The 25,127-nt window shown below is 38.0% G+C and overlaps 1 protein-coding gene across 4 annotated transcripts; it reads left to right on the plus strand.

Moving 5' to 3' along the window:
* The first annotated feature begins 2,455 nt into the window (after nucleotides 1-2,455).
* si:dkeyp-69b9.3 (myocardin) lies at nucleotides 2,456-18,163 on the plus strand. 4 transcript variants are annotated; one of them, XM_052579382.1, is made up of 15 exons: nucleotides 2,456-2,777; nucleotides 4,194-4,349; nucleotides 7,880-7,936; nucleotides 8,149-8,204; nucleotides 8,819-8,885; nucleotides 9,341-9,466; nucleotides 12,182-12,360; nucleotides 12,923-13,066; nucleotides 13,207-13,511; nucleotides 14,237-14,375; nucleotides 14,837-15,274; nucleotides 15,430-15,543; nucleotides 15,661-15,798; nucleotides 15,904-15,958; nucleotides 16,160-18,163. In XM_052579382.1, exons 2-15 carry the CDS (start codon nucleotides 4,295-4,297, stop codon nucleotides 16,582-16,584), a joined length of 2,298 nt encoding a protein of 765 aa, XP_052435342.1. In that variant the 5' UTR covers nucleotides 2,456-2,777; nucleotides 4,194-4,294; the 3' UTR covers nucleotides 16,585-18,163. The 4 variants fall into 4 exon arrangements, with proteins under 4 accessions (XP_052435342.1, XP_052435343.1, XP_052435345.1 ...); XM_052579383.1 differs by having other exon boundaries at nucleotides 12,926-13,066; XM_052579385.1 differs by lacking the exons at nucleotides 2,456-2,777; nucleotides 4,194-4,349; nucleotides 7,880-7,936; nucleotides 8,149-8,204; nucleotides 8,819-8,885 and adding an exon at nucleotides 11,890-11,942 and having other exon boundaries at nucleotides 9,404-9,466.
* The last annotated feature ends 6,964 nt before the right edge of the window (nucleotides 18,164-25,127 follow it).

Here is a 25,127-nt window from a genome sequence, read left to right on the forward strand (position 1 = left end):
AGACTGTGCTTGTCACATTGATGGCTGGTACTTGCCATTATGTGCAAAAAAATCAGTCTCAGTGTATACCTGCAATAGTCTCTTCAAATGGATTCTCAGGCAGTATAATGTGAAAGAATTTCCAGATAATATCATTTTGGACACAATGCAGATGGTTTGTTGGCAAGGGGAGGCTTGCTTTAGTGTGGCAATGAAATGCTTGGGGAAAGGCGTTTTTTATTATGGAGGGCATGGATATATTCCGAGATGCAGATGGGTTTCTGAGGCATGATGGGTTAGTAGCTCTGCAGTTGAGTGTTGTTAGCATAGCAGTGGCGATAAGAAGCTGCATGATTGGATGAACGGCCTGAATGACTTGCTGTAGATGGAGATGATTAGTGTTTCGAGCACAGAGACTAATGGAACTGTAGTGATGTGGGAACTGAATGAGGAGTGTGAGCATTTTTACATGTAGGGAAGCACAATGTAGGACAGAACTTAGCATAATATGTTATTACTAATTTATGCCACCAGATGGCAAACTCACTCCATGTTATGCATGGCCTCATCAACCTGTGTACAGTAATTAGCCTTACAACATTTAGAGTTGTCCATTTTTAGCACAGTGGTTCTCAACTAATGGGGCACAATATGTTGGCCTGATGAAGGCAATTTATAAAATGCAGCTAACTATATGATCATGTATACTGTAAGCTTGGTAACATTGCTAATGCTAATACAATATTTGACCCTTTTTAAAAAATCAAATTAAGCCCAAGTCATGTAAATAGTGCTGCTGATTGTTAATACATGTTAATGTTTGATTTTTAAGCATATCCCTGTTTACACGTGTACAATACACAATTCTGGTAATGTGTATTTGATGTACATTGTTTAAAAAAAAAAAGTGTCCTGAAGTCCATTTTGCACTGTTTGTTTTAAATGCATTTTTGTTTATTACCTTTATTAGGACAGAACAGTAATATGGTCAAGAAGAGAAAGGGTGACGGGATAAGGTAAGGCCTGAAAGCTGGGACTCGAACTCGGGATGCCTGAAGCACAATAGCACTAAATGTCACCCCTCTGCCCACGTGACTATTGGCGCAGACTTCACTTCTTTTGGATTGTTTCATATTTATATTTATATATATATATTTTTTAATGCAGATTAGCGGAATCATTTTGTAATGATAGTTTTGACAAGATTAGCAGTTTTAACCTATTTTCTGCATATCAGTTGCCTGAAGAATGGCATGAGATGATAGAGGTTCCCACCTTGTGTGCACAGATATTTGTCATTTTGACATTCTTTCTTGCATCTATCAAAGCCACTGAGAAACATGGCATCATTAGAATGTAGGCCCATAGAATGTGTTGTTGTTTCAGTTAAGCTACTCATGCTGTGCCACAAAATGACACAAGCTAATTAAGGTGAGTAGGGAGGGATGACAAGCAAGTGACAAAGATGGACAGTAACAGGTGCTAATCATAGAGAGGTTCCCAAAAGGGGGGCTCAGTGGAATCACTTTTCCCCCAGTAGTACCTCATGGCATCATTTGTGCGTCACACATAATAAAGGGATCCATTTTTTTCAATGTTGTCATTCACAGCCTTCATGCTCATAATGGTTCCTATAGTTATATTCAGTTGTAAGGTTGAGACAATTCAGATGGCTAATACTGGTTTAACCAGCTGCTCAGTGCTGCCATGATCAGAATTCCTGTGTCTCTCTTCTATCTTCTTCATGTCTGTCTTAGCCATGTTGTTGTGCACTCAACTTGTATCTCTTGTTTTGGACCATTTTGCCTTTTTTCCGTCTCTTGTATCCCTCGCTGTCAGTCTCTGACCTGCTGATACAGCAGCACACACCGACCTGTCTGTCAAAGCCACCAAACAGGTGGTGCAGTAATGACCTCCCTTACCCAACCCCCTCCACTCCCCCCAGCCCCTGTCACTTACTCATAAGCCAATATATTTGCATGTTTGTGGATTTCAATTGAATTAATTGGCTACTGTGGCATGTTTTATGTCATATGTATCTTTATAGATAAAAGCAGAGAATTTTTAGAGAGTAGAGTAGTAGAGATTTTTTTTGTGTGTATGTGCTAATGCATTCCATACCTCACCTTATTAAAATACATGCATCTCAACCACAATAATAAAAAAAAAAAAATGTTTTAAGTACAAATTTAAAATTGAAGGCAGCAAATTACAGTTCCTTTCTGATCCAGCAGAGTTTTTTTTTCTAGCTTCTATACAGTATATGATGAGCCGCTGAAGGTCACCAGCTTTTACAAACTTCTACAGGTAGCTTTTGGGGAAGGTTTGGCATTGTCACTCCTGAGAAAGAGATAAAGAGGATATAGGGAACACCGCAAGTTACCCACCCAGTAGTGTCACCCCCAATGAATCTATCAGCAAATGTGTGTGTGTGAGGATCCTGAGGGGGTAGGGGCAGGGTGTCAGGGTCCTCTTTTGATAGCCCAACACAGTTGGCTCAACTCCTCTGTGTGGGGGTAGAGAGAGAGAGAGAGAGAGAGAGAACGAGGTGTACAGGGTGAATTCTGAGGAAGAGGAAGAAACAGTGGGCCTTTTTCTCCCTAGATTCACTTGTGGAAGGGAATTAACAAACAGGCGATAAGAAGATAAGGAACAACCTTTTCATTGAGCGTTGCTTCGGTTTAACGTGCATCAAGTTCTGCCCTCGTTCTCCACCTCGATCACAAATCTCTCTCTCTCTCCACTTTAATCTCTGTTCAACGCCACTCTGACAAAACTCGGGGGAGTTCAGTCTGACTGTGAGTATTCATTTCCATTCATCCTATTGTGTTTATACATTTATCTATGAATATATATGTTCTTTTGTGAAGGCATCTGGGTGCTTATGTCTGTAAAGACTTTGACACTAGAAGTTTCTGTGATCTTCATCTAAGGCCAATTTGTTGCTTCAGTACTTGTAGTCAGTGGGTGCTGTTCTGATTATCACTGAAGAGAGATGTACAGTTTGAAAAAACATTGAAGTACTTGAAATCCAGCTCTAGGGCACATATATAAAACCAATTATTTCTGTAACTCAAGCCTCTGTACATGCACTTACTCTCATCTGCTCCAACAGGCCACTTTATCCTTGGCTAGTTGAGCAAAAATCCCTCCCACTTGAATAGTTTAAAAAAGATAGTTCATCCAAAAATGAAAACTGTATCATTATTTACTCACCCTCATGTTGTTTCAAACCTGTATGTCTTACTTTCATCTGTGGAACACACACACACACACACAAATGTTATTTTGTATGTACTAGTCATTATTTCTTTTATTAAACAGTGTTTCAAGATTTATAGGGAAAGTAAATCAAAAAATGAAAATGATCATCATTTACTTACCGTCATATCATTCTTTTGTTGATCTTTGATTGAAATCTGAGAGATATATGCCCCTCCATTGTCAATTGTCCAGGTCCATTCCACTAAAACTGTAACACTTCAAGAAGTAATCCTTAAGAGTCAAAGTAATCCTTATGAATCAGATGAACCAAAGTCTTGTGCATATGGGACAACATGAAAGAAAAATGAGAATCTTCATTTTTGTGTGAACTAACACTTTAAAGCTTCAAAAAGTGTTTGAAAGCACTATAGAAGTATTGCATATCTCATCTCATCTGCACTGTATTCCAAGTCTTCTAAAGCCGTGTGATAGCTTTGTTTGTGGAACAGACCAAAATGGACCATTATTCAATCCTCTGTTGAACTCTGATTCATGGACAACTCATTGTGAATCAGTCTGGCTCAATAGAATGATTTGTTTATGAATCGTGCCACGGACTGCTAGGGTGGACATTGTTTTCTTGATTTAAAACTTAAATTTTTTTATTTTTCTTGTTCTTAAACCGTAAAAATCACATGGCTTCAGAAGGCTTGTAATACAGTTCAATGGCCACTCGTATGGTGTTTCTGCTTTCTGTTTTAAGCTTGAAAGCTCTAGTCACTATTCGTTGCATAAAGAAATAAGGAAATCTGCTGTGTTTTATTAAGCGGTGGTGTTTACTGCCTCTTAGTTTAGCAGAATAGCGTTAGATTCCGATTCCTCCTGTTTCTGTCAGTCATACACAGACAACACCAGTTGCTTGTGTTCCTGTGTTTTTCCCTCTCTGTCTTGATGGCAAATAGGATACGTTCAGGCCTGCTGTGACTCCCCTTTGCTTTCCTTTTCTTCAGTGAGAGGAAAGGGCATTAGAAACCATCATAAGTATCTGCCCTGCAGGAGGAAGACGTATCTTTAAAGCCCCCACCCCTTCTTCCCCTGCTGTCTCTCCAATATGACCTTGCTGGCGTCTGAGAGGTCACTGCTCATCCGCAATAAGTTTCGCTCAGGTAAGAAGAAAGGAAGGAACACAATCTGTATTCAAGCTGGTTTTGAAAGCCTATATGTGTAGCTGTCTGTCCACTCTGGTTGATGATGTGAGTCCTGATGATGCTCCTAGTGGCTATTTTGATGGTGGAGTCTGAAAATCTGTGCAGCTTGGAAACCTTGGTGAATGTAGCTGGTCTTACAGAGTACAGTGTTGGGGGTAATGCATTGCAATTTAGTTAAGTTACATAATCAGATTACTTTTTAAGTAACTAGTAAAGTTACGCATTACTTTTAAATGTATAAGAAAATATGTATGTTACTTTTTCAAATGAATGTATGGCAAGTTTCTTTGTTTTCCAAATTAGTCACTGACACCTTTCCTGGCCCCGTGTTGAGAGAAATAGGGAGTAGCAGAGGCAGAAGCACTTCCATCAGGTTAAGGCTTTTTAAGGCTATTAATTTCACCTTTGTTGTGAAAGTGCCTGTACAGTTGCCAAAAATATAAACTTTGGGTTTTTTGTTATGAAAAATGTTCAAGTCTAGCTTAGGTGACTGAAAGTAACATCCACAACATGCTGCTGTGAGCATGTAAAAAATACTGATCTATACAGGTGGAGCTGGGGAAGATGGAGGGTTTCTGAAGTACGCTGCTACTGCTACAGCTAACACTAGCCAAGTATTTTAATGTTTAACAGCCAGCTCATTGGCTACCAATACATGAGAGAACCAGTCAGCTGTTTCATGTGATAATGATGTAATTATGTCATACTGAGTTAGATCTATTGGACTGCGCCATCTAGAGTTTCATGCCAGAACTTTGCATTTACTGCTAATTCAGTTTATATGAATTTCAATTGATTATCATTGGAATTTAAAAGTATTCTCTAATGAATTCTGAATGGCTGATATGATATGGACCTCCAAATTTTACCAACCAACCCATCTTCATGAGGTTCAACAATATCTCATACTTCCCCATATTGTACAAATGTGGCCAGCAGAACGGTCCTCCCTGAAGGACATGTGGACAGTGGACAGATTGTCTTTGTTGGTTCCCATCTGTGGTTGGAACCCCTTCAAAAGCGCTGCCCTCTCTTCTTGGGTTCCCTATAAACATCCTGCTGGCAAGATTCTCAGACAAATGTCCAGCAGCACTCTTTGGTAATGACAAGACTCTGCCATCAAAAATGCATTGAATTGACACTAAAAAACAAACAAACAAAAAAACAGTACAGCTAGTATTAAAAAAAAGGGACTGTCATTTTAAAAAGGAAGATCACATCCATGGACAGCAAGAAAAATGTAATGCAATCTTGTTCTGCTCTGGTACTGATCCTGAAATCAGCTGTGACCTTGGATAGACAAAGATGGCTGCCTGTCTGACAAATCCATGGTGTAAACAAAGAGTAAATGAATAAAACAGATTTGGAAAACAATGTAACTTTTAAGATTTCTAACTAAATTTTAAGGTCAATTATTTCATATGGGCTTTAAATTAGTCTTTATGCTTTAACAATTCATCATCATAGATATAATGCATCTTCTTGTATTTGTATGTAATGATCAGCATTTATAAGAATACAGACTTTTTAGAAAATCACTATATAGTAGCAATATATATAAAAAATATATATATACTTAAATCTTACCCTGTGTTGTTTTCATTTCTAAACACTGAAGTTTGTTTGAAAAATTTTATTTGATTTATTATTGTATTTGATTGTTTGTTCTTTTTTAATATCACACTTGAAAAGTTCCAACAAATCTGAAACATATCAACTAAATAGCTATCCTGAGAAATAACCCTGGTCTCTGTGGCAGCCTTATTGCAGATTTTTTTTTTTTTTTATCTTTCAGGATTAAATGAAAAACCTAATTGTAATACAATAAAACTACAGACACACACACACACACAGATATTATTATTATATTATTCAGGTTGTGAATCCAAAAGGCAAGCTGTTAAAATGAATAATCAAAAACATTTCTAAGATGCCAGTGATAATGTTAAACAAATGCATAAATTAGAAAAAGGGTACAAAACCATATCCCAGAGTCTGGGTGTCTCAGGGGACACAGGGACACTTTTGGCTCAATTATCAGGAAACGGAGGCTTCATCACACCACCCAGACTCTGCCTTAGAAAAGGTCACCCTCTAAACTTTCTGCACAAATAAGAAGGATACTTACAGAAGCTCCAGAGAAGCCAACAATCACTTTGAAAGAGTTCAGTAGCTGAGAATGGAGTAAAATCGCACTTTTTAATGTAGATAAATACTGCAAAAGGAACTGCTGAAAGATGCCAGGATTTATGCTATGGTAATACATATTTAGGCCAAAATATATAATATATATTAATGCTGTCATTTCTGCCCAAAATAGCTTTACTCAATATCAAAATGCTGGGATCAAATATGCAGTTAATGGTTTAAGTGAAGTGTTGAACTTCAGAATGTTTTAGTATTTGGTTGTTCTTGGTTTGTTCATTTTAGTGTAACTTTTCTTCGTTGTTCATGATTAGATTATATATTGGAAATTTTCCCAGATTATACAGTGAATTTAGAAAATATTAAAATATGGGGATATTTCTGAGAACATGTATGATTCATCATGAGGGAAGTAACATAAGACGTGGTAGCAATAAAACATTTCAAACATTGTATAGAATAGTATAATCTAGTACAGCAAGGGATATACAAAATACAAAACTAATTGAATTTAAAACATAAAATATATATTAGGTTGTTTTTAATGTGTATATAATCTAGCCATTTTTGATAGTGATATACAGGTGGTACAGTAAGTAGTATATCATAAAACTTGAACTATCATTATGCATCTATGCCATTGTGTTATCAGAGCACACCAGTCATTGTCATTACTATAAGTTGCTGTGACACTCAGTGAATTTTTTATCCCAGTATTCTAACCTGATTTGGTTTGATGCCACTCAGTATGTCATTCTCTTCCAGAGTAAAGTAAAATCAGGAAGAATTTACTTAGCACGACTGACAGCGAGAGAGGGAGTGAAAGACCGAGAAAGAGAGGGAGAGAGCGAGAGAGCAGGACAGCTGGATGGGGGATGGGAAGGTGACAGAAATAGACATTCAGAGGGATAAATAGTTACCCCCCCCCCAACTTCCTCTCACGTCCACTCTCAGATCTCAAAACTCAGCACAGAGGTGCATCATGGGATAAGCCACCATACCTCATGACTCCTCCCACCTCTGACCTAGCTGTAATTCACCTGCTGATTAAAGCATTTGTTTGTTTGTGAAGAAGTGTAGTACTTCTTTATAAGTGCCACAAACAGTGTTGGTGAACAATGTAAGTTTGCAGTGCCTAATTCATATCCATCATTTATGATCATCCGAATGGTGAAATTTACTTGTAATATATTGGGTTTACAGTCATAAATTAAGCTATATGATTCACAGAGAAAATCTGCACTTTCCTTAAGGTGGGAAACTCAGGCTTGAGAGTTTTCTGCAATACAAAAAGGATTGCAAATATTGTTTTCGGTGCATAATAATACATATACCATTTTCAGTTCTGCAGTTGAGAATACAGAACCGCAGACAGCAGAATGAACTTAATGCAGAGTCTGGTGAGTCTGTGTGTGTGTGTTTATTTTGATTGTGCTTAGCCACAGGCAGTCTATGAAATTTCCCTTTACGGGGCAGGAAAATCATATTAGATTTGATTCACACTTTTCAAACCCGCTGGATTGCTCTGTTTATGCATTTCAACTCTACATATTAGCTTTATAACAGCTTGTCTCCTCCTTTTGTTTATTCTCCCATTCTCTGCCCTTTATAGGTACAAAGGCCTCCGTCCCTGATAAAGTTAGGGAGAAAGAAGCCAGCAGTGGTTTGGTGAGTCATTATTTATCTGTGTCCATGGAGAAATAGTAAAATATAGAGCTAGCAGCAACCAAAACTAAAATAAATGTCTCCTTGAAACAACTGATTAATTAGGGAGGAGGGGGGAGTTCCAAAATAAAACATACTAGGGTTGGATCGAATAGCTTCCTCTCTTGACACACTCCAGTAACAGTATGTGTGTGCCTTTGGTTTATCTGAAAACGGACTGACGTGAAACAGGGTGCCAGTGTAGATAAGCAAACTACTCAGCGATGCCAAAACAGTCTGATAACTGACAGGAGTTGGTCTTCAACCTCTTTAGCATAATTTAATGTTTGTAATTACATGTCTAGTTACTGTCGTAAACTATTAGTATTAGCCGTGAAACAGTGTTAGCACTGTTAATTGTGTTTAGTAAGACAGTAAACAGCAGCTGGTTCAAGATAATTACTGTCAGGAGGGAAAAAAAATTCTTACAGGAGAATATTACCATCCAATTGTTTTTTTATTGTTTTTTAACAGCTTCACCTTTGTGCTATCTTTCAGTAACTATTGGAGAAATTAAGGTTTGCTGTTTTTGTTGACATTTGCTGATGTTGATTTGACTGGGCTGTTTCTCATTGCAGCGTCAGACTGAAGATGGTGCCACTCAGAAGTCGCCCCCTAGTGGTCTGACTGCTCAAACTGAACCAGGTGATGCATGATCCATGGCCATTGAGAGTTTGCCAATAGTTCCTCCTGACCTTCAGTCATAAAAGAATATCCCAGTACCAGTACTGAACAGAGCTGTAACCTTAAAGCTTTAAAGCTGGAATGAGCGGTCTGTCCTTTAGCCATGCACACATCCATCAGTCCCCATTCATCAAACAGCTCTTTGTGTTTGCAAAGTCATTCAGCTGAAGGTCCTTATGCACTTATTATCAGTAGCTTTCTGAATGAATGAAAATGGATTACCCCAACAACAAATTATTTTGTGAAAAATCGTTCACATCTGTCTTTAAAATATTCTTCCTCTTCTCCTCTCTTATTATAAAGCAGAGCAATTGATCTGCCATTCACATTGCCCATCTTTCACCATTCATTTTGTTCTCTCTCTGATTCTAGTTTCTCGTTCTCACTTTCTCTTTCCGTATGTCTCTCGCTCACAGACAGGGGTTATAGAGGAGCTCACAGGCAAAAGAAGGCCCGTCTGGCTGAGGATCTGAGTAAGAAAATCCAGAGTCAGCCTGGACCACTTGAACTCTTGCAGAGGCATATTCTGCCTCTAGAGAACAGTGAGTTCTTGAAAATAACTGAAAACGATGCCTCACAAACTCAGCACAAACTCAAGCTAAATATGTTATATACATAGACGAACAAATACACAAGCACGCGCAGACAAACACTCTATTATAGTTTTATTACTACTTATTACTATTTTTTTTATACTTTTTTATTTTTTATTTATTCATATATAAATTCGTGTAGTTGTAACATGGTTGACATGTTAACAGTCAGTTGCTTTTTAAACAGAAAATTAAATAATGTTAGCAGAATTTACACGGTTCAGCTATTTGTGTGACAGTATACAGTATTGTTCAAAATAATAGCAGTACAATGTGACTAACCAGAATAATCAAGGTTTTTAGTATATTTTTTATTGCTACGTGGCAAACAAGTTACCAGTAGGTTCAGTAGATTGTCAGAAAACAAACAAGACCCAGCATTCATGATATGCACGCTCTTAAGGCTGTGCAATTGGGCAATTAGTTGAAAGGGGTGTGTTCAAAAAAATAGCAGTGTCTACCTTTGACTGTACAAACTCAAAACTATTTTGTACAAACATTTTTTTTTTTCTGGGATTTAGCAATCCTGTGAATCACTAAACTAATATTTAGTTGTATGACCACAGTTTTTTAAAACTGCTTGACATCTGTGTGGCATGGAGTCAACCAACTTGTGGCACCTCTCAGCTGTTATTCCACTCCATGATTCTTTAACAACATTCCACAATTCATTCACATTTCTTGGTTTTGCTTCAGAAACAGCATTTTTGATATCACCCCACAAGTTCTCAATTGGATTAAGGTCTGGAGATTGGGCTGGCCACTCCATAACATTAATTTTGTTGGTTTGGAACCAAGACTTTGCCCGTTTACTAGTGTGTTTTGGGTCATTGTCTTGTTGAAACAACCATTTCAAGGGCATGTCCTCTTCAGCATAGGGCAAAATGACCTCTTCAAGTATTTTAACATATGCAAACTGATCCATGATCCCTGGTATGCGATAAATAGGCCCAACACCATAGTAGGAGAAACATGCCCATATCATGATGCTTGCACCTCCATGCTTCACTGTCTTCACTGTGTACTGTGGCTTGAATTCAGAGTTTGGGGGTCGTCTCACAAACTACCTGTGGCCCTTGGACCCAAAAAGAACAATTTTACTCTCATCAGTCCACAAAATGTTCCTCCATTTCTCTTTAGGCCAGTTGATGTGTTCTTTGGCAAATTGTAACCTCTTCTGCACATGCCTTTTTTTTAACAGAGGGACTTTGCGGGGGATTCTTGAAAATAGATTAGCTTCACACAGACGTCTTCTAACTGTCACAGTACTTACAGGTAACTCCAGACTGTCTTTGATCATCCTGGAGGTGATCATTGGCTGAGCCTTTGCCATTCTGGTTATTCTTCTATCCATTTTGATGGTTGTCTTCCGTTTTCTTCCACGTCTCTCTGGTTTTGCTCTCCATTTTAAGGCATTGGAGATCATTTTAGCTGAACAGCCTATCATTTTTTGCACCTCTTTATAGGTTTTCCCCTCTCTAATCAACTTTTTAATCAAAGTACGCTGTTCTTCTGAACAATGTCTTGAACGACCCATTTTCCTCAGCTTTCAAATGCATGTTCAACAAGTGTTGGCTTCATCCTTAAATAGGGGCCACCTGATTCACACCTGTTTCTTCACAAAATTGATGACCTCAGTGATTGAATGCCACACTGCTATTTTTTTGAACACACCCCTTTCAACTAATTCAACTAATTGCCCAATTGCACAGCCTTAAGAGCGTGCATATCATGAATGCTGGGTCTCATTTGTTTTCTGAGAATCTACTGAACCTACTGGTAACTTGTTTGCCACGTAGCAATAAAAAAATATACGAAAAACCTTGATTATTCTGGTTAGTCACATTGTACTGCTATTATTTTGAACAATACTGTATAAACACCTGATATACAGTAAAGACACCAGACAGAGGTAAATGAACAGTAACAAAGAGTCACAGTATATAAAAATTACAAAAACAAAACATGGAATATTTCAGAGTAAAGGCTAAGCTAGAAGGTTAATTAGTTAGCAATATATGCTAAACTTGTATGCTAAGTGGTTATTTTGTAAACATAAGCCAGAAATTAAATTTCACAGTTTATAGTTTGGGTTATGTAGTATTATATGTAACATAATTTAAAAGTCATAATAAATTAATATATATATATTAATTTAGAGGTTTAATATATATATATATATATATATATATATATATATATATATATATATATATATATATATATATATATATATATATATATATATATATATATATATATATATATATGCATTGCTATTACAGATAAAGTTTCAATTATCTACTTTCATCAGTGGTTTAACCATTAATTTTATGTAGATACCAGAACCATTTTTGTGTATGTGTGCACAGAAAAATAATTACTTCATTTGACAATTTCTTCTCTTCTTTGGAATGACATTAGGGTGAGTATGACAAAATTTACATTTTTGGGTGAACTATCCCTTACGCTTGTGGACATTTTCAATCTGGCCCCCTCTCTTCCTCCCACTTTGCTTAGAAACTTATCAATGAATACTTCTGACAAGGTATCATTGTTTAAACAAACCTTGTATTACCGTTACACATTTCCACAAATAGCAGCATTTAACGTACATAGAGAATTTTTCAGAAAAGCCAACATTTCTATTTTCCTTTGCCTCAGCTGCTTCATTGCCATCAGATGTCTTTGAAGATGACAACTACTCGTCTGCCTCTGCATCTCCCGAGCAACTCGGGATGCACCAGTCTCCTGGCTTATCATCATCACCTGGGCAAGGAGGTGACCAATCGCTGAGTGATGTGTCATCTGTTGCTACGCCCATCAGCCCAAACAGTGTACAGGTATAAGAGGCATAAAACACCTACTGTACACAATATTAGGCTGTGCTCACACTAGCCAATCTTAACCAAGCCAGAGTGTGTTTGAACACTAAAACCCATCGCTCCAGACTTCCACTTGGGCACGGTTCGTTTAGACATCCCTGGCCTGGTTGGAAGAGTTGGGCCAGAGCACAGTTCAGTTGCACTCGGGCGCAGTACCCATGTAGTGTGAGCGCTAAATAGCTTCTATTTGTGTGATCTACTGTCATCATTATGACCACAAACATATAATATTACTACTACACTACATTTTTCAATTAATTTAATTCACTAAAGTATATTTATAATATAAAAAGAGTAGTGAGCAATTTTGTGAACAATGTGGCACTATCAAAATAATTCTAGTATGCTACCAGCCTAACATACAGCAGCAGCAGTAGTAATCTGTGATATGATATTGAGTACCATCTGTCCTGTGCTACTAGTAACGAAGACATCACGCATTACACGTTTACATTCAGGTTAGAAAGCTGGAAAATTGTTGTTTTCGAATTTTCACCAAAATCAACTCATCTTTTAAAAGCAGTGTAGATTGGCATTGCTCCCGGGAACCGAGGGCATCAGCCAACCAATGACCATGACTGTAACAGGGTCAAACTCCATATCAACAACTGGGAGACCCAAAGGGATGTACATGCCCTCCCAGACACCACCACTGCTGCCAAAGGTACGCACTCACACAGAGATGTGAATAAATAATTTGATTAACTCATCGCCTCATTGCATTCCTCATTATTTCTCTCATCCACTTGCTCATATCATTTGTCGAAATTATATTGCTCCCATTCTCTCTTCGTATGCCTCAAGACAGCACAGCCTTCAGCTCCACCTTCTCATTCCATTCTGGGTGGGTCCTTAACTTCATCCCGCCCTCCGCGGCCACGAAAGCCTCGCGATTCAAAACCTAAAATGAGGAAGTTGAAATATCATCAGTACATTCCCCCAGATCAAAGGACGGGGACTGGAAGCGGAGCAGGAAGTGCTTCACAAAAGAATAATAGTAGTCAGTCTCCACCCACTGACTCCTCTCAGTCCCACCTCTTGCAAAAACAGCAGGTGTTCTTACAACTACAAGTTCTTAACCAGCAACAACAGCTCCCTGTGACAAACAGGTAAACCTGCAAACAAAGCACTAAAGAAGTAAACATGATTAGTACAACTAAGTCTGGGTTCACGTGTAAAGTTTTTGCAGATTCAGGTATTATCACATTGACATCTTAAGAAAAAGCCATGGCACATCAAGAACATAATTCTTTTATGTCTGTAATGTGTATTTTGCTCAGTTGATCCCCCAGGTAGATGAGATTACACAGATTGTTCCAATCACAACAACCTCACTCTGAAACATATGCCTTCCTATTGAAAGTAGATGCATAATAAATAAGATGTAAACAAATATGGATGTAGAGAAGCTGCCTGCCATAGTTGATGGTGCAGCTCTGGCATCATAGTCTGATGGTAAAATATTAGTCTGTACACATCAAATAAATTGTGAAATCAACTCCCAACACTTGAACTCCAAAAATCTCCAGGCTGGCTCTAATGGGAGACAACTAGCACAGACTTACCTCAACTGCAAATCGAGGAGAAAGTCAGGGCTACAGTTGAGTAGTGCAATTCAGTCCTGTGTGATGAAAGACTGATGGTTTTTGCACTATAATGATAAATCTTTTGCGTTCATGACATTTTTCCCAGGCAGCAAAATCATAGTTAAATTTATACAGTGCAAACCTGGCTTTAGAGATGCTAGTCTGTGATCTAAATGGTAAAAATCTACTTAAAGAGAGTTATCCCAAAAGACTAATTTTTATACTCATATTATACATCCAAACAATAGTGAGAACCATCAGAAGATTTCTGGAACTACGCCTCAAAGTTCCCCTAAATCTGGAACACCATCAACAAACCCGTCTACTCCTGATACAAGTCCCATTCACCAGGCAGAGTTACTGCCCTTAAACCTTGATGACTTAACAGTAAGAATCTCATTAAGATGACTCACTCTAGATCAGGGGTGTCCAATTCTACTCTTGGAGGTTTACTTTTTCTGCAGATTTCAATTCCAACACACCTGCCTGTTATTTTTAAGTAGGCTACATCCGAATTGTCCTAGCTTCCCTTATCAGGCAATGACTTGCACATAAAGATACTTCCAAAAACTGAAGGGACTGCAGTAGACAGGATATCATAATAAATTGTTTTTAGATATGCCTTTTTGCCTTCCTACCTCCTTACTTTTCAGCTCTCAGACACAACCGTAATCCTGAACACCTTGATTACCGAGTTCAAGTGTGTTTGATTAGGGTTGGAACTAAACTCTGCAGGACAGGGGCATTCCAGGAGTAGGTTTGGATACCCCTGCTTTAGATTTTCTGGTTATCTATTTGTAAGAACAAGCTTTGTACAAAACATTGAATTTTTTTGTTCTCCTTCTCAGGTGTCAGTTCTTCGGCAGCAGTTGCGGAAACGTGGACTCCCAGTTTCTGGCACTAAGCCTGCATTATTAGAGAGACTTCGTCCTTTCCAGATGCCTCGTCCCTCATTAACACCTGCGCCGCTTTGCCAGCTAGGGGCCAAGCTAGAGTCAACCCACCCTGCCAGCCTCAAACAACTCCCTACCAGCTTAGACCCCTCCGCCAACCCTGCACCAATGTACATCAACCCTTCGGGTTTAGCAGAGCAAAGCCTAGGTAGTGATAGTTACCTCACTTCTCCTTCATCTGCTGGCTCCAGCCCAAACTTACATAGATCCTCCCCTCCAATGCCCTCTGGTACTACTTGGAGGCCAGGCCAGGCAGTAGATGAACTTAGTGTGGAGCTGGAAATGAGAGAGAGGATTAGGAGCAGACCAAGAGGAGGAGCAAAGGACACTCAGGTGTGTTTGAATACTTGGCTAAGAGGTGAAGTTTTTGCAATTTGTAGCATTTCTTAATATTGGAACTTTTTATTTTCTTTATTTGTGGTGGCTCTATTTAGTTACAAGTACTTATAGCATTTAATGTACTATTTCATTTCTTCTGTTTCCTCCAGCTGTGCGAAAGTTCCCTTCATCCCTTCCTGCAACAGGAGACAGGATGCACCAGAGGGAAACCAGACACAGGTGGACAGGAACTGCTCTTTTCGTACTGTGCTGGTGATGGAAAAGTATGCACTTTGAGAATTTAGTAAGACAGAATGGGGACATAGTATATCAACATATATATATTTCACCATTTCACATCAAACAAGAAAGTAATTCTTTGTATTTATCCCTAATATTAGGTGAACTGCTGCCAGCTTTGTGATGTGATTGGTCAAGACTTCGATTTGCCCATGCAGATCACTGCCAGTCCAGCACAAGCATCACCCACTGTTCGGAGTCTGGAAGAGGAACTACAGGAGGCCATTCAAAGAGTGCAGGTGAGTGTTTTTGAGTTTGTGTGCTATTGATGTACTGATTGCTGTTAATCAACAATGAGCACTGAGCGTTCGACTTCCTGTCCACTCTTTCTTTCACCATGTAAGATGGACCCTAATCAATCCATAGATGACATTTTGGACGAGACTATTAGTTGTTCAGGTGAGTGAAATTTGACTAGAGCCAGCTGAAGCTTTTTAGGACAGAGGAAGCAAATATATTGCTTACTAATGGCAAAACAGGTACTAAGCTGTCATTTTAGGTTGGCCAGGCTACTGCTGCTCACACTTTGCAAATAGGTTATATCTATATATATATTCAAACACCATGAATTCACCATAAAATCATGTCTTTATATTTCAGATAACTCTTCACTGATCACAGACTTCCAGTCAGCCACTACCATCCTTTCAGGCTCTTCCCCTGCCCCACAGCCTGACCAATCACAGTCCACCAAGCGCCAAAAAGACTACAACTTCCTGTCCTCTCCTCTGTGCTCTTCGCTTCTTTTAGAGCTTCCTCCCTCACCTAACAATGGTCCACCCCTCAGTTCAACACCAGCTCCCCTTCCTCCTCCCCCCATCTGCACCACTCCACCATCCAGCTCACTGTCCAGGAAAAGAAGGTCAGAGGTTCCTGATTTTGACCCCGCTGATTGGCTGGAGTCCTTGACCTCTGGCCTGCAACCGCTAACGCCCCCCACCGCCCCATTTCTAGAGAGCAATTTTGGCCTTGACTCAGACCTGAACGTCAACAGAGTCCTTGACCTGATGGTGGAGCAATGGTGAGGAAGGGGGCGTAGTGTGTGTCTGTATGTGCGTAAGGCTAATTGGATGCATGATTGGAAATTAACCACCTTTCAAATCGTCTGCCCTCAAGAGAAGTCTCCCTTATCCTTTCAGTCGTTCCCCTGTTTTTGCATCCATTCATCTCTGTCAATTGATGTGACCAAACAGATCTGACTGGTGTTGACTGCTAACCTCTACTCCACGCAATGTCGAGAGAAAGAGGGAAATGGAAAAACAGATATGCTTTGGTAACTCATACAGAAAGATCCTCAAAGAGCATGTGCACATACGCCACACTTTCACAATGATTTGTATTTTTTATAAAAGCTTAAAAGAGAAAAAAGAATATATTATGCAAAAACGCGGGTTTTCCCATTGATTTGCCTCTTGCTTCAGCGCCAGACAAACTGTCGGCATGTGGCAAGTGTGTGGAGCAGTGGGAGCTTCAAACAATCTGTGTGTATTTGCAGGGAAGTGTATGCGCTCCCTGTATGTGTGAGTATGCTTCTCTTGGCTGCTTTATCTGCGTGTGTGTGTGTTTGTGTTGGTGCAAACACGCTTGCCAGCATATTCTGTATTTATAATTTCAATGCACCATAAATGAGGTGCCTAAAGCATCCATATGCACTTGTTTCTGTTTATACTGGTGTACATTTTTCCATTTAGTGTTGAGTTATGTTATGCTTTGTCTGGACTACTGCATTATGGGACTGATGTTCACTCAAAACCATTGACCCAACAACCAATCCTCTAAAGATTTTGGGGCAGAATAACTCATGCTACCTTTAGGCACCAATATAGTACAAATTAATGCTGGTCTGAGGCCAGTATGCACCTTCAGCGGGATTGAAACCACAAATTAGGTTGGGACCTTAGGAGAAAATGTGTTTTAAAAAAGCCTAACGTAATTAAATCAGAAAATCTAAAGGCTTTTGAGCTGATTGAGCTGGCTTTTTCAGCCTGCCCAGAAAACACTGTGTCAAGTTAAAGAAGTCATCTCTCAACCGTTACTCTTTAAATTTTCTTAATGGTACCCATATAACATCTTCTACTATTGTTGTTTAACAGACATTTGGCTTTTTGACTGGCCATTGCTTTTATGCATTTCTCTGGACAATGCAGTACATTACTCAGTGCAATATGCTTCCAAGAAAGGGCACAGGAAAACAAGACATTTAAATGTCCAAAGAAATTGAAACGTGAACTGTTTATTCTGTCCTAGTCTTATATGTGAAAGTGTATGTGTAAAAAGGACAATGTGTTTGATAATCAAATATATTGCCCTGAGTTCAGTATGCAGACAGGTGCTGGAGAATCGCAGCATTTGTACAGCTGGACTTTGTTCTCAAATGAGGTTTTTTTATGTAACCCTAAATCAATAGTTTTTTTTAAATGTAACCCTAAATCATTTGTTTCTAAGCCGCATGACCAACCAACCAACCAATCAACCAAAAAACTAACATATTAAGTATTTGATCTGATATATTTATTGAGTAATTTATTAAAGCTCTGTCAACTATCCATGTACAAGTCATATAGTAAACTTAAAATAGTATAATTAAAGTCTTAATTGATTTCCCACCTGTGTCTGTTTCATTTTTTGTTTGTGCAGTAAAAGCATTTAAAAGGGATAGTACACTCCAAAATGAAAATTGCCTTATTAATTTCTCATCCTCATGGCGTTTCAAATGCATAAGAACTTTGTTCATCTTCAGAACACAAATTAAGATATTTCTGATAAAATCTGAGAGCTCTCTGATCCTGCACAGACAGCAGCAGAACTGAAAGGTAGTAAGGACATCATTAAAATAATCCATGTCCACAACAGTGGTTCAACTGTAATTTTATGAACCTACGAGAATATTTGCATCAGCAGCAACACGCATGCATTGTGGTATTCTCCTGAGCATGGGGCGAAGATTGACAAAGAAGAGAGGAAATTGTCCTATAAAGTCGTTATTTTTTTCTTTGAGCACAAAAAGTGTTCTCGTAGCTTCATAAAATTACAGTTGACCCACAGATGTCACATGGAATATTTGAACAATGTCCTTACTATCTTTCTGGGCCTTGGACGTGTCAGTTGCGCTGCTGTCTGTGCAGGTTCAGAAAGCTCTCGGATTTCATCAAAAATATCTTAATTTGTGTTCCGAAGATGAACAAAATTCCTTATGCATTTGAAATGACACGAGAGTGAGTAATTAATGACAGAATTTTCATTTTTGGGTGAACTATCCCTTTAAGATATCAGATGAATTCAGTTTTAACAGAAATTCTCTAAGACTTATTATTAAATATCTTTGGTAAATTTAGTATATCTTTTATGAAATTACTCTAAGCTGTCATGGTGATCACTGAGCTTTCATTTTATTTTAAACATCCCTTAGGCTGCCTCAGTGAATCATTTCACTGCCCATAATGTTCCTGTAGTGTGGTGTCAGCAATAAAGTCCTTCTACGCAGTTTCAGTCTAGCCGCCTTTGCTCATGCTAGAAATGTGCTGAGCCTCTGTGATGTTCATTTAACTTCCAACATTTTAAATCTGCATTTGTAGACATTTGGAACTTAGCTGGAGCTTGATTGCTTTTCTGTCTAGATCATGGTTAGTGTTAAACTACTCTGTAAATCATTTGAGCAGAGATGCTTTTTGAAGATGCTGGTTGGTAAAAATTAAACATACATCAGGCAACCCTTTTGAAAAACCCTTCACATAGATTTGAAACACTTCACACCAATCATATTAATTCATACCAACTGATTAGCTATTCAGTGATCCTAATAAATACTGTTTTCACAACCATGCATTATTCATGTGTTACCTTTCACAAAGCTGAATTTCAGCTTCTCTGTGCTTTAATTACTTGAATGTATTAATTAGATCGCTCAGAATGTTTGACACGGGGTGTGAGCTCACTAACACAACATGACAAATTCAATATACATCTTGATCAAAGAAAATATGTCAAATTGTTGGCAGCTTATAAGAAGCATTGACTGATAATATTATGATTTATTATAGGTAAGAATCTGTGTCCTTTTTTGATAGGATCCAATATTCATTACTTTGCAGCATATTGATTTAAAAAAAAACATATTTTTATATTTTATTACACAGCTTTCTGTAATACTTGAATTTGTTTGGTCAGTCATAGCATTGAGTTGTCAGATTTTTCTCTATAATACTGATATCAACATATCACTCTTTTCATACCATTGCCACTTAAAATAGGTTTCAAAATGGTTTCTACAGCTACCAACTGAATTAAAAATGCAATATTAATTATAGGATAAACAGGGTTTTGCAAATGATAACCATTTAGCTGTTTAACTGTCCAATGGTGAAAATAGAGTATAGCTTTAAATTAAAGTTATGCATTTATCAGACACTTTTATCTAAAGCGATTTCATGCAATCATGCAAACATTTTTCTTTTAGCTAATATGTGTTCCCTGGGAATTGAACCCACAACCTTATGAGCCACAGGAACACTTTAGTGTTTGACCTCTTGACAGACTATATTCTTTAGTAGAATCTTTAGGTCTACAGGTAAGATAATTTTAAAGTCATGATTTCATATTCATTGGTATTAGCCATACTGTGCATTAAACCCTAAAAAGCACTGATACTCATGTCTGACATGTCTGTCTGTAGTAGTGACTTTACAAATGAGTGTTGAAAGAGAAGCCTTTCCTCAAATTTCACAGCATGGAAACACCTCTTGCAATTACCAACAAATTCAGTCTGACATACTCAGGCAAATTCATCAAATTAAGATGAATAACGTAGTACAGGGATTTTGTTTTTGAGCTGTATTTGAAAAGTCGGAGCTTCAGAGAGATGAAAGGCTTTTAAACACGTGAGCAGTGCAAAACGAAGATAACCATCAAACAAGCAGTCTAATCCAACATAAATCAAGCATGCATTCATCCGTCTCCATACTGAAGGCCTTGCACAAGCCAATCCAGCGATTTAACGCTCTGCTCACGTGAATGGTATGTAATGAGTTTCCGAATAATGACTTCTGCTGTCACGGATAACCAGCTTTCTTCCTTGGTGCTGAGTTTTACTCATGCTTCATGGAAATTAACAACTAAAAGGGACATTTTATGTGAAAAGCAGCCAAGTAGAGTCGAGGTGGGGTCTGTGTGCATGTTTTGTATTTTAGTTCTTACCCTGCGTGGACCCCCCGGGACCCACAGTGGGTGATTAGATCACTGGAAGAAGGTCAGGTTAGTTCGATAGCACACGAGACCCTGATCAAACCCCCTCAGGTGCACGAGTGGAAGGAGCGTTTAATTGCTTGGATTTGAAGCAACAGAGCGTAATCAGACACTTGTAGCATGGTTTTCAGGGGTCCAGTAAAGAACAACATGGGTCCATAGAATGCTATTTAAAACAAATAGAAATGTAATTATATATACACTATAGCTGGCAGTCAAGTGTTGGAATAATGATATATTTTAAATGTTTTTAAAGAAAAAATGGATGCATTTATGATCAAAGCACCTACTGAAATTATTCTAATATACTAATTTGGTGCTCAAGAAACATTTCTTATTATGCTTTTTCTTATTTTCAGCACTGATGATAATAAGAAATGTTTCTTAACAGCATATTAAAATGATTTCTGAAGGATCATGTGACACTTAATCATATTAAGTATATCTATCCAATCAGCCAATCACATGACACAAATTTGGTGCACTTAGGCATGTATACATGGTCAAGATCAAGTTCAAACATCAGAATGGGGAAGAATGGGGGTTTAAGTGACAAGGACTTAATTAAGTGATGTTAGACGGCTGGTCTGAATATTTTAAAATCTGCTCATCAACTGGAATTTTCATGCGCAACCTTCTCTACAGATTTCAGAGACTGATTTGAAAATATCCAGTGAGCAGCAGTTCTGTGGGCGAAAATCCCTTGTTGATGCCAGAGGTCAGAGGAGAATGGCCAGACTGGTTTGAGCTGAGAAAAAGGCGTATTCAAGTAACTCAAATAACCAATCCTACAAATGAAGTATGAGGAGCATCTCTGAATGCACAACAAAGGCTCACCAAAGAAGATTGGGAAAAGGTTTCCTGGTCTGATGATTCTTGATTTTTGCTGAGACATTCGGATCTGAACATCAGTTAAATTCCACAGCCTACCTCAGTATTGTTGTCTCCATCCCTTTATGACAACAGTGTACCATCTTGTGATGGCTACTTCCAGCAGGATAAAACACTAACATAAGTAAGTAAGTAAGTAAGTACATTTTATTTATATAGCACATTTAAACACAGCATAGCTGACCAAAGTGCTGAACAGAGTATTAAAAAAATAAAATAAAAATAAAATAAGAATAACACAACATGAAAGACAATATAATAAAAACACAGTACTAAGATTAGATTAAAACGCCTGAGAGAAAATATATGTTTTCAACCTCTTTTTTAAAAATGATAATAGAAGGTGCAAGGTGAACATCCAGTGGCAGCTGATTCCATAAGCGAGGGGCAGCAACTGAAAAAGCTCTGTCGCCCTTGGTTTTTAAATGTGATCGAGGGACATATAAAAGATACTGATCAGCAGACCTTAAGGATCTACTAGATAAATATGGGATAATAAGATCTTTTAAATAAGAGGGGCCTTGATCATTAAGAGCTTTAAAAACAAACAAAAGAATTTTAAACTGAATTCTGAAATGGACTGGGAGCCAAAGGAGCGATGTTAAGATCGTGGTGACATGGTCAAATTTCTTTGCTCTGGTTAACATCCTTGCAGCTGCATTTTGAACCATATGGAGGCGAGAAATGGTTGACCAAGGAAGGCCCAAATACAAGGAGTTGCAATAATCTAAACGTGATGTGATAAAAGCATCAATGAGCTTCTCCAAATCTTGAAATGACAAGAATGATTTAAGTTTAGAAATAATCCGTAGTTGATAAAAACTATTTTTAACAACCAAATTTATTTGCTTGGTTAAGCATAATTTAGGGTCTAAGATGACACCTAGGTTCCTAACCTGAGAAGAAACTGAGGGTAAATGATTGGCAAGTTCCTTAATAAGCTCGTTTCTCAATTTCGGTGGACCAAAAACAATAATTTCAGTTTTGGCTTCATTTATTTGGAGAAAGTTATGTTTTAACCGTTTCTTGACATCATCAAGACAGTCCAAAAACTGTTGAATGGAATCAGCAGCTTTCAATGCGATATACAACTGGGTATCATCAGCGTATAGATGAAATGAAACATTTCCCTAAAGGAAGCATATGTAAGTTAAAAAGGAGCGGGCCCAAAATGGAACCCTGAGGGACAACGCTAATAATAGGAGCTGAAGAAGAGAAAAATTTGCCCAATGATACAGAAAAGGACCTGTCTCTAAGATATGATGTGAACCACTGTAAGGCGGTACCCTTAATACCAATCAAATGCTCTAAACGCCAAAGAAGTACATCATGATCACAGTACATTGAAGTACATTGATGCATTTTTACCAGCATCAACTGCAAGTAAAATATCATTAGATACCTTTAACAAAGCAGACTCTGTGCTGTGATAAGCAGTGAAGCCAGATTGGAAAGGTTCCAATAAATTTGCTGAATTTAAAAACAGGATCGATTGTGATTGCACAACTTTTGCTAACAACTTTGACAAGAACTTTGACATTCTCTGAGGACTGTTTTAAGCACCAGGTAATTGGCTTGTATTCATAGAGGACAACTTTGAGTACTAAATAGCACTCATCTTTAAAGGTGCGATACAGCACCTTTATCAAATAGTGCTATGTACATAGAACTTTAAGAGGAACCCCAGTCTCCACATAAAATTTTAGGTGTTATTTCAGTCTCAGATTTTTGCTATGAATTTGGCAAAAGCTTTTTTGAATCACTTTTATGCTTTGCTGAAGTCAAACATTCTTGTGTGGAATACTTCCTTATAGAGGAAATGTTTTAATGTTTTTAAATCCTTTTCCCAACTAAACTAAAAGAGAGTTAAATGGGCTTAACAGGTTCTTTATATGGTAATGGTAGTATATAGCACCTTAACCGTCCTAAAGAACCACTGAAAAACCTTTTGCCTGTGTGTGTGTGTGTGTACTGGCATGGCATGCAAAATACAGTATTTTTAATACTGTATCCATGTGAACGGCGATCATTTTGACAAAAAATTAATTAAAACTTCTGTAAATTAAACTTTTCAAGAGCACAAAGGAAAAACTTTTCAGTTCTAAGTACAATTCTTTCTTGTAAACAGACCCTTAGTGAGACTCATCCAGTAAACACAAAAACTGTGAGTATATCAATCAATCATCCACTCAATCTCTGATTATGTTTGTGTGTGTATGAGAGGGAGAGAAACCATGAGGAGCTCATGATCCATGCTGCCTGCCTGAGCTTTTATCGATCCCTTTAGATTCTCTTACCTTGACCGATCATAATTTGTACAACTGTCATATTCACTCCATTACACACTGAAGACAGACCACACATCAGTACTATATTAGAGCCCTGCTGGAAACTTTTATATATTGAATATATAAAAAACTCAGCAGTCTAGTGTGATTTTGATGATATTTTTGTTAAAACTTTGCCTTTATAAGATCTAATAAAAGTTGCAGTCTAATATCTTTGAAAGGTATTTCAAGATATTTTTTTAAATGAAGAGGAGATACGGGGGGGGGGGGGGGGGGGGGGGTTACTTCAATGCCTCCAAAAATGAGGACAGTCTATCTAACCCTTTCTTACTGAGCAGTTAATTAAAATGTTAAATCAAAGAATGTCAGTGTGTATATATATATATATATATATATATATATATATATATATATATATATATATATATATAAAGCCTTCTAAAATATGATTTTCTCAAATTTCGCATTGAGCATGTCCAAATTGAGGCCAGCCTCCTCCTCCTAACTGACTCATATATGAAACTGTGGTAAAATTGTTGTTTTTGGAAAGGGTTATCAAATTATGATTACCCAGGCTGCGTTCCAGGAGATAAATAGATACATTTATATATTCAAGAGCTCATCATGCATGTATTATGTAAATGAAAGTTGCTACCTGATCTACCAGCACTTCGCAACCACCTCACATTACTGCCATTTTCAGAGAAAGTGCAATAATGGTTATTTGTCGTGTTAAACAGCTTCTTTTCAACTGTCTATGGGCCGTGTTACTGTGTCTTTCCCTAATGGTCAAAAGTCTCAGAGAGTCCATTTATAAATCAGCCACTAAAGATAAAAGAATTGATGGGTTAGTTATAATAACCAATTAGAACAGTGCTGGAAAACCCAAAGCAATTACACTCTTAATCAGCTGCTCTCCCTGATCCTCAGTTCCTCTCAGGTTGATGAGTCATCAGCACCATTGTAAAGAAGTGGCCCATGGGGGAATGAGCTGCCCTGACCTCCTTTGACACTGATAAACACACACAGGAAGACTGGAGACTGGTTCAACTAACATTTAGTGTCTGCGTCTGCAACTCCATCGTCTGTAACAGGATTTTTCCCCTTTGTGTGACTTATATGTATCTGCTATAAATTAACTAAGAAAT

Source organism: Carassius gibelio, chromosome B16 (assembly GCF_023724105.1).
Source record: "Carassius gibelio isolate Cgi1373 ecotype wild population from Czech Republic chromosome B16, carGib1.2-hapl.c, whole genome shotgun sequence".
Lineage (NCBI taxonomy): Eukaryota > Metazoa > Chordata > Actinopteri > Cypriniformes > Cyprinidae > Carassius > Carassius gibelio.